Here is an 11,090-nt window from a genome sequence, read left to right as displayed (position 1 = left end):
ACCCCCCTATCTGAAAAGCCCAAGCCTTCTATTGTTTACACCACTATAGCATGGGAAGTATAGGGAGAGATAAGTAAGATAGAAGCATAAAAAATGAATTATTATGGTTGTTTTAAAATGTATTTGTGCCGAAACCGCACAACCTTGCATTCAAAATAGATGTCTCGGGTTTACCATTATGACTGAGCCTGAAAAGATAATGTTGGGAGATCCATAAAACTTATATACTAATATAAATATATACTAAGTCATTTACATAGGTTCTTTAGATGGCATAATCTGCCTGTTTTTTCAATATGGAACTTTATGTTCTTAAACCTTATCATTTGTCTTATGTGAAAGAGATTTTTTACAAATTAACCTCCAAAGTAATAATAATAATTATGATAATAATAATAATAATAAGGAGAAGCTGATAGACATAATTTCAAATGAATACAACACACACACTAGGAATCTGTACTGGTTCCCTTGAAGCTCTGCATGTAGACAGAGAGAATATGTAAATGCAGGCAGATACTGTGGCTGAGCCGCATCCAATTACATTCTGAGAGGGAGGATATAAATAGGGTTGTCTCAGATACTCAAACCAGTCAGGGAACTAACTGGAAGACTGTCACACCTGTCCTGAGTGTGAGACTAGTGAGATTCATAATTAGGATTTCCTACAGGGTCACGAATAATGTGATTCTCCCAATGTGAAGCCTGTTTTGAAGATCCAACGTTTGGGTGGTCGGGAGTTGGGACGTCTGCATTTTGGGTTCCAACTTGGATTTACTTTGGATTGGTGGCGGCTACTGGGCAGATACAAAATGCCACCTCAAGTGATGTTGGACTGTTCTGACCAGAAGAGACTGAGTCCCGAAATCTCAGAACTCCTTTGCAAGCAGAACTCCAGACCCAACAGCCAGGAGCTGGGCATCAAATGTGTTCTGGTGGGTGATGGAGCAGTGGGCAAGACTAGCCTGGTAATCAGCTACACTATAAATGGTTACCCTACTGAATATCAACCAACCGCCCTAGATACCTTTTCTGGTGAGTATGCTCGGAGGTGCCCTGTAATGGTCATTTGTATTCTTTTGCTACTTTTTATTTCAAAGTAGATATCTTCGCTTCATTATCTCCAATTCTTATTCATTATTTGGGTTTAAAGCAATGCAAAGACACCCAGGTGATTATTTCAATCTAGCACACTTTCCTACTGACATTAAAAAGTTGTTTTGGAATGTATACTGGGGGTGGCATATTTCCCAGCAATCTGTAATAGGCAAGAACTGCTTCCATGGTTTTGTCCATGGAGATGTACCAGTTTCTGTACAGTAATATTAACATTGTCTTATCGTGTATCACTTTAGATAAGCTTAGAACTTTATTGTGCTATTATTGTCATGCCCACTACACAGTCCAGCAAATTGGTTTCCTTGGAAGTTCTTTTTTTTATAAACTTTTGCCAACTATGGTTTAGATTTATTATTATTTTATTCTGTAAATAGGTGCTTCTATGATATAGGACACTTCACATGTATAGAAGTGAATGTGATTTTAATGAAAGATATTTGGTTAGCCGAGCATCAGATCTCAAGGTGTATATGTAGAAACTTGTCATTTGCTGGGTTTATAGTCAGGTTAAGGCTGAGCAAGGAGATTTTGTAACCACTTTGAGGCTGTTGAGGAATCTTTTCTTGGAAGTGATGGGTTGGAATCGGGCTCTATGTTCTTACAAATGGACAGGGCTCATGCTGAGACTGATATTTTGGGACTGGTGGAAGTATCTGGCCAACATCTCCTGGCTTCTTCCTGCATTGGACAATGGTTTTAGTCTGTGCACACTGCAATGTGTTAATTTCCCCTATTGAGATGTCATATAACACTTTAAAAACTCACTGGAGGATGAGCCCTAAAGGTGAGAAACTGTCTCCTGTTCCTGTGTTAGTCTGAGGGGGGCCTTGCACTCAAGGGGAATCTCATGGAGATGCTACACGTATTTTACATGAAGGCTCTCTATAAGGCCCATTTTACATAATTTCAATTTTATCCCTCATATATGTTGATAATACCAAATCGCAGGCACCTCTAAATTCTTGTTGGCAGTCTGTCTCCTCAGTGGTTGCCATTTTGGTCCATAGCTAAGACCCACATGGCTGCAGATTTTTATTTTACTCTTCATGGTGTCTTCCATGTATTACTGTGTAGATTTTGGTTGGTTTTTTTTGTGGGGGTGGAGAGTTGAAGAATGCAGTTTATCAGCAGTACCTCTCTGCAGTATATTGACAGAGAACCTGTTTAAGACCAGCAACTGGATTATTCTAACCTGCCATGTAGGAATGTAACTTTGTCAGGAGTTCTATCTCATTGACTTAATCATACCCACCAGAATGTGACAAAGGTCTTATGGAAAACTGAATCATGTTATTATGTGACTGTCAGTAGGGTTTGGTTTTATATTTATTGTATTCCTTACAGTGATCCCCAACCAGTAGCTCGCGAGTAACATGTTGCTCACCAACCCCTTGGATGTTGCTCCAAGTAGCCTCAAAGCAGGTGCTTATTTTTGAATTTCAGGTTTAGAGGCAAGTTTTGGTTTCATCAAAACCAGGTGTTCTGCCAAATAGAGCCTCCTGTAGGCTACTAGTCCTCATAGGGGCTACCAAACAGCCAATCACAGCACTTATTTGACATCCCCATGGACTTTCTTATGCTTGTGTTGCTCTCCAACTCTTTTTACACTTAAATGTGGCTCACGAGTAAAAAAGGTTGGGGAACCCTGCCTTACAATGTAAACCTTTATGGTTAAACTGACTTGGGGCAGCTGGGAAATTGACAATATGTCAGATTTCAAAATTGAATATAAAAAAATCTGTTTGCTCTTTTGAGAAATGGAATTCTGCTGGAGCAGCACTATTAACTGATTCATTTTGAAAAAAAAAATGTTTCCCATGATAGTATCCCTTTAACGTAGAAACGGCAGGCGCTCAGCATTTGCCCTGAGTTCAGTGACTTACAAGTATCGGCTAAAGAGAGACCTTCCAGTTAAACAGGTTCTAAAATGTCCGATCAGCTCTTTACTTTATGAATAGATTTTCTCAGCATTGTGCAGCAGCCTGTGAAGTGACAGTCCTATTCCGAGGCCTCGCCCTTCCATTGTACTATTGACACTGTTGTGTAGTGTGTTGGCTATGCATTGTGCTCTGGAACAATTGCTAAGAGGAAACTCTATTTTATTGGATTAAAGTGCATGCATATGACATTGCACCTTTAAATGTATACTGTACATTGCTGTACATGAAGCTGATGTAAGCAGCTTGTACATAAGTGCATTGATGCTGTAGAAAGTTGTATAGGTTAGAGTTTAGGACCCAGATTCATCACCTTGGTTCCCTTGTTTAATATTTGGGCCCAGATGCCTTTGGAGGAATTGCCAATAGGTTCAACTTCTCCCAGTCCCTGTAAAGCAACAGTTGTAGGTCGGATTCTAAAGGTGGCCATAGACTTACCAATAATATTGTATGAAACAAATTTTCATACGAAACTCAGTGCGTGTATGGTGGGAGACGAGCTAATCAATATCGGCAGAAGACTTGGATATCGGTCGGCTCGTCGATCAGGCCAGCCAGAACATTTTGGATCAGGCGCCTTTGAAGGCACCTGAACATGGCCATTGTTAGTGCTGAATCGTCAGATACAGGTAGAATTCTATTGTTTCTACCTGTATATCTGAAGATTCAGCTCTACACGTGTGTATTAAAACTAACAATCTTTCTTGGGAGTCATGCTAAGTGTTGCCCATCCAGCAGCACTTCAGTTGTTAACAGTATTTAAGCAGGACAGTCCTAGTATATATACTGTAGATCTATAAATAATATTTATATATGGATAATTGCCATGCTGCCATAGACTATTCGTTGCGTTCACACATTCCAAAAAAATGTTATAGTTCATCTCCTTTTTGCTTACTTTTGTTCAGCGTCAGGCTGCCCTCTAAATATTGTTACATAAGTCACTGGTGGTTTATTCTTTATGATGAACAATTGGAGGTAATTATTCAATAATATGCACAAAGCTATTCACCTTCTTTGGAAGCAGGGCCAGGAATAGAGCAGGGGCTGCATTGTGGATGCTTCCTTGGCTGCTGGTTGGATGCTGGGAGTTGTAGTTTAACAACCTAGTACACAACCTCCCTTTGCCTACCCTGCACACTTTATCCATGCTTTACTGTAGTACAGGCCTGGTTACTTTTTTGTGTATTGAGACAGTTACCATATGCTGCATGTTTTTATAGAGGATTTTAATACAGTAGGGCTGCAGGCAAGTCCTTATCCTGTACCAACTCACTGTGGGGGCAGCAGTGTCCTCAGACCTTCAGTGTAATAATGGAGTTGTATTCCCGCTTGATTGCTGCATTCACCTGTGCCCAGTAGTAAAAAAAAAAAATACTAATGGCGAAAACAATGAATTTATTGCTTTACACCTTAAACTGCAGAAGGGGTTTAACAAGCTGTCCCCTCCCTTGAATTTTGTATCTGGAGGTCATGCTTCATAATACACATTGTGCTGAGACAGAGGATACTTGTCAATTGAGTTTGAGAGGGGCCCCATTCTTATTCTGATTGCCGGCCCATTGTTCAGATCTTGAGGCCAATTTACATGTTTTACAGTAGATTCTGTTATTTTCCCCCCACTGCTTTCACACTTTCACCTCTGCTCAGCTGGAGGTTTCTCATCCTCATTCACCTTTTCTTATTTATTTTCGATGCCAAGGATTTTGTTTGGCTTTCTCATGCATCCGATTCCATTCAGCCCTGCGGATAATCCTCTCTTGGCTGGAAACTTACCTTTCACCATTCACAATTCTTTTTTCTTTCCCCCTTTGCTTTCATCAAGCTTCCTTTTTTATCTAGATAACAATTCTTTGAAATTCTCCCGTGGTTGTGTACATTGGAACAACAATGGTGGGAAAACTGATACAAGGAGCGGTAAAGCTAAAACTAGTAGCCCATTAGCGCCTGGACTGAGGTCCTACCTGGGATCTACTGGCATCAGTGATTGGAGCTTAAAAATGGCCATTGCATTAGATAGGGCCTTCTTCTTACCTTACACTTCCCATAATGCATAATAAACTGGGAATTGGCTTTTATAGACTAATCCCAATTTATTTATTTTTTTCTTATTCTAGTTTTACTTTTTTGCAACCTGTAATTTTAAGGTACGTGTATGGGATCCATTATCTGGAATCCCGTTTTTCAGAAAGCATACGAAATGTGGGAAGGCCATCTCCCACAGACTTCATTATAAGCAAATAATTCAATTTTTTTTTAAATTTCCTTTTTCTCTGTAATAATAAAACAGTGCCTTGTACTTGATCATAACTAAGATATAATTAATCCTTATTGGAAGCAAAACCAGCCTATTTGGTTTATTTAATGTTGAAATGTTTTTAGTAGATTTAAGGTATTAAGCTCAAAATTACGGAAAGACCCATTAATTGGAAAACCCCAAGTCCTGAGCATTCTTGATATCAGGTCCTATATTTGTACAAGGCCAATGCCTTAGTGCCACTAGCATCTGTAGTTGCAGGAGGTGGTTTGCAGTTGCAGCAAGTTTGTAGAGATAAAAATACAACTATATAGCATGGCTGACATCCTCTTATATATTCTTTGGTTTCTGGGGCCTGTGACCCTATGAACTAGCGCTTGATTGAGTCAAAAAATAAAATATGCACTGTAAAACATGTAGGCCTTTGTGCATATGTGATGAATAGTATCTAGAAAACTATTATATAAACGATTGTTATTATATAAACGATTTGTTATGTATTTTAATACACAATATCACAATTATGTAATTGTGTTATGAGAGGCAGTTGGTATTGGGACATAGTTCAGTGTTTAGTCACTTCATCCTTATCAAAGACCGGCTAACTAAATAAAATATTTCTGCACATCCAAAAGCATATAGGCCTCAATGATACTAGAGGTCAAATCTCACTCCATGACATGTCAGGGGTTACAACAATAATCCAACCAGATAAGACAGATCTTAGTCACTGGATGTGTTTGTAGACATCTACTACAGGTATCTCCCAAAATATTATCATTCATGTTATCTCACTACCCTTTGGCTGGATGACCTCACCTTTGTGTATAAAACAGTTCTTCAGCTGGATGAGCCATTATTTTCCTGCTCTTTCTTGAGCTGGTCATACACACATTCATCCTAGATGATCGCATTGCCCCAGTCCAGTCTCTTGGCCCTTGGGTTAAGACTATGGGGTATATTTATCAAAAAGTGAAGTTAGAGATTGCCACAGACCTCTAGAGTGAAATTCCGCCACTCTCCATTTATTTTCTATGGGTATTTATCAAAGGTTGAAAGTGAAAGTTCATCATTTCAAAATCCCATAGAAATGAATGGAGAGTGGCGGAATTTCACTCTAGTGGCGATCTGCAACTTCACGTTTTGATAGATCTACCGCTATGAGTGGAAACATGCCATATTAGTTTAGATCTCATTGGCCAACCAGCTCCATGGATGTCCCATAGTGGTCATCTTTAAGCTGGCAAATTAAAAAAAATGGCCCTATGTGTAGAAACTGCAAATAATATTTTTAAAAAGTGATACAGTTTGCTTGTATTTTATGTAGCTGGCTTTAACGTTCTTCTGTTCTTTACACATCATTAAAGCCTTTAAGAACTTGTTTTTCCTGGTCAGCGTAATAAGTGGTACAGAGAGCTTCACGTATCTTGTTTTTTTATGAAACCTTTTCCATACATCTGGCTGAATGCTCTAACGTGAAATTTAAGCAATTTGTTTAAGCTGTAGACATTAAAGTTGAAAGAGCGGAAAAGGCAGCCGTCACCTGGTGGGGCAGCAAGGCATTCAGTTAGACAGCTGTTCTTGGGTTTTTCTCAAAGAATACTGTACACTAAAAATACTATGAATTATTCCTACAATTGTCTGGGATCTTGTTTTAATACTTTGTTTTGTTCCTTTCAGTTCAAGTTTTGGTGGACGGGGCACCTGTTCGAATCCAGCTTTGTGACACTGCAGGACAGGTATGTACTTTTTTTTTTTGTGTATTGTTACAAAAGCAACAAAAAAATGGTCCCCAACCTTTCAAATAATTGAAGTGCCACTGAGTAACCTGTGAATATGTGTAGTCTATTACTATCTGAGAAAGTCAGGTACTCACAATAAGAAAAAGAAAGTGTTGATATACTTTTTTTTTGGACCAAATCATCAAACTATTTCTTTCTTTAATTTGTGATCCCACTGGATTGCAGTTGATCTTTTTTTAAAAGATGTAATTTTTAGAGTAAACGTAATCCTATCAAGCTATTAAGGGCAGTTATGGCCTTCCTTCCATTTGTTTTTCTTTATTGTAATGTATGACACCATTGTTAAATTGTGTACCTTGCTTTTTATTACCATGTAGAAAGAGGCATATTATTTAATTTATAGATTACACATGCAATGACTTTATTTTTATTTCCCTTTGTTTTTCAGGAAGACTTTGATCATCTACGATCCCTGTGTTACTCAGAGACCGACGTCTTCTTGGTGTGTTTCAGTGTTGTGAACCCCAGCTCCTTCCAGAATGTCACGGAGAAATGGATCCCTGAGATCCGAACACACAGCCCCCACACGCCTATTGTGCTGGTGGGAACCCAAGCGGACCTTAGAGACGATGTGAATGTTTTAATCAACCTGAGCCAGTCCCACGTAAAACCTGTGAGCGAATCCCAAGCTCAAGCAGTGGCACAGAAAATCCGGGCTCAGACCTACATTGAGTGTTCTGCTTTGACACAGAAGAACCTTAAAGAGGTGTTTGATGCTTCCATTCTCAGTGCAATTAAACACAAGGCACACTTGGAGAAAAAACTGAGCAGCAAGGGTTTTAAAAGACTCTCAAAATGCAAATGGAAGAAATATTTCTGCTTTGTTTGAGCCAGTTTTTCTTTCTTTTTTCTTCAATCTGACCTGTATTTTTAAGCAGAGCACTCCCTGCTAATTTCTGAATGGAAGAAAGGGCACTGGGTCTCTGTCCTTGAGAATGACGACCACAAGGGTGGAACTGGTTTTTCAAGAGGGGGGATGGAACTGGTGACGTGAACTACAAAATGAAGGCATAGCATGAACTTTCTTGTGTAGAACTGCAATATTAAAAGGAAACAGAGCCATTGTTGGTGCAGAGAAGTTGACAAATTTCTCCTGTTTTATGTGCAGGAAAAAAGATTTATTGTAAAACAAAAAAAAAAAGTTCCTGAAATGGTGAAATGTGCAGAATACCAGAAAGTGTATACTGGTCAGAGTCATTCCGTATCTGGATAATTCTGCCTCACTGTGTTTAACTAAATAGTTGAAATATTATGTCTAATCTACTGATGAACCTTAAAGCAATTATCAGAAAGCAAAGTATTGCCAAAAAATTTATTTGAGGTTCATTTCTTTTGAACAAAAGAACAGGATAGTGAACTGAAAACAGGAGTGGGAATTAGAAAAAATGTAAAACAACAAATATTTTCCGCAGAAAAAACAAATTTTTAATTGCGTTTGTAGATTTGGTAATAATGGCCAAACTGTTGGCTTTTTTATGTCGAATGATATATTTTAACAGGGTAAATGACACTACTTGTGTTACAGAGCTTTCCTGAATATGGCTGCCCCTTCCAACAAATATGGGTTTTTTGAAAAGTGCTCTTATAAATATTTATTATCTAGAATGTGAATGATCCAAAAAGATTGGTTTATATGTTTTACAAGTAAGGGGGCTGAGATGATTGGTGTGTCTCGGTAGTGCTTTGAGAGAGCCACGAAGAAAGTTGAAAGGAAAATAAAAAGGGCATGTGTATGTGTGTACATTTTAGGGGGGAAAAGTAGTACAGTATTCGGGCAAGAAAAATAGAGATGGACATAGAATGTGCTAAATAGATTTAAAAGGTCTTGTATGTGTTTACATCCATACATTTTTACATCCACCCCCAATACCTAATATTACGCTTCATATTTAACTCTTGTTAGTTTTTATGAGATGGAAGGAAAGGCTTACAAGAATACAATGGTGCAATACAGGGTTCTACTCTCTCTGTTGCTCAGTACAGTGATCAGAGTTTTTTTTATATTTCTTTCCATCTCCGCAATGGTGTTAATGAGCCAAGTGGATGTAAAGTTGCCTGTGTGTATATAGTATAGGACCCGGGGACATGTATGATCAATGTGAAGCAGAAGAAAGAGAAAAGCTGATAGAAAGTGAAATGTGCCTAGAAATGTGGTAGACTAAGGTTTTGGCTAAAATAACATGAGACAAGGGTAAATATCAATTTCCATATGTTGCAAGAACTTGTTATATGATAACGGCATCAGCTGTTTCTCAGCAGGCTTGGGGAGGCCATTATTGCTCTTCGTTTCCTTATTGGGAAGTGGTAATGTTCTTTGATGGCCAAGTTCCTTAACCTACAGGCCATCGACGTGTCATACTGAGAAGACCTAATGGGGCTGAGTTGCAATTGATCATAATGAATGGACGCTCCATGCTGAGTAGTGATGGGCGAATTTGCGCCGTTTCGCTTCGCCGAAAAATTCGCGAATTTCGCGAAACGGCGAAAAATTCGCGAAACGGCGCCGGCGTCTCGTTTTTGACGCCGGCGCCCGTTTTTCCGACGCCGGTGCCCGTTTTTGACGCCGGCGAATTTTTTCGGCGAATTTTCGCGGGCGTTTCGCGAATTTATTCACCTGCCGCGAATCGCGCAAATTCGCCGCAAATTCGCGCCTGGCGAATAAATTCGCCCATCACTAATGCTGAGTCTACAAGCAACTGTTAATACCGTAATATCAACAGCTACTTCAGTGAACAGTCACATTGTAAAGGCTGACTCGTCCTTTCTGTATTCAGAACACTACACCCCCAGGAATGCAATAAAATGGCACCTCCCCAATCCACTGAGAAACAATTATAACGAATTAATTATTTTCATTTAGCCCAAGGTATGGAAACGTACAGAAGTTATGACCGAATGACACACCATTCTCTCTGTAGAATTGAATCACTTGATGGTTTATTTCCTCCGACTGGTTCTGGTCATGTTGAAAGTTGAGTCTATAGAAATCCTCAATAATGGGTTTAAGAGGGTTCAAAAGAACTTTCTAAATGCTATGTACAACAGGGGTGACCCTATGAGTAGTTATGTATGCAATATAATACGGTGGATTTTTCCTTTTTTTGTAGACTACAGGGTATTGTATGGTGCCTACAAAACCATTAAAGATTAAGATTTTCCGTTTCAAGAAATATCTGAACCGGAGATTTAGTACGTTTTATTCATTACATGGAAAACCTTTGGTGTTTTTACACATTGTAAATCATAGTTCAAAAATATTTGAAAGGCTGTAGGCTACCCAATAAACATCTAGGTCTATCTTTTATACCATCCTTATTTTTAAACTTACATTTAATTGTAAAGGCTTTAACCCAACTCCTCCCTCTCTTTAAAGCTTGGCTTCTGTTCTACCATCATTGCCTTGATACATGATCCATGTTGTGGAATCCTGGCAGCGTAAAGGTTAAACAGTTGCTCAATGCTCTAGGCCCCTCCATCAGTTAAAACTAACATTTCTGGTTCTCCGGTATCCACTGTCAGGTGCAATATTTACATTGTAAAGCTGGAAGGATTTCAAAGGCTTTGACAGGTTCATCAGTTTTAAAAAGAACCTTTAGCACACCTGGTTAGATAAATATTGAATTGTGTTCATGAATGGGTGCCTGGCTTCCTGTGATCGCTTCCTCTGTATATATTTGTATAAATGTTAATTGTTCAGTCCAACAGAGAGATTTGTGTGTGTATATTTGTACAGAAATCTATATATTATAATTTGCCTTTGTAAAAACTTGTAAATAAATGTTTCGTTTTTTTTTTATGAGAAATCTAGTGATAGTGAATGATTTTCGAAAACTGGGCTGGGAGTACTTTGGGTCTTTAAACAGGGGATAGACTGTATTTGAGTTTCTATCTCATCCCTTTAACATGGAAACGTGTATAATCCAAATCCTATGAATTAGTTAAATCAGGTCCCTGTTACTTAACCCTGGGTACCTG

At 38.7% G+C, this 11,090-nt stretch overlaps 1 protein-coding gene across 1 annotated transcript; it reads left to right on the top strand.

Annotated features, from left to right (window-relative positions):
* Positions 1–605: 605 nt before the first annotated feature.
* LOC503674 (uncharacterized) lies at positions 606–8,825 on the top strand. Its single transcript, NM_001095563.1, is given in 3 exon segments — positions 606–1,035; positions 6,994–7,052; positions 7,504–8,825. Coding segments are annotated over 3 exon segments (708 nt in total). The 5' UTR covers positions 606–827; the 3' UTR covers positions 7,945–8,825.
* The last annotated feature ends 2,265 nt before the right edge of the window (positions 8,826–11,090 follow it).

This window comes from Xenopus laevis, chromosome 8L, assembly GCF_017654675.1.
Source record: "Xenopus laevis strain J_2021 chromosome 8L, Xenopus_laevis_v10.1, whole genome shotgun sequence".
Lineage (NCBI taxonomy): Eukaryota > Metazoa > Chordata > Amphibia > Anura > Pipidae > Xenopus > Xenopus laevis.
The sequence above is the reverse complement of the archived record's forward strand: the minus strand, read 5'-3'. Positions and strand labels throughout refer to the sequence as shown.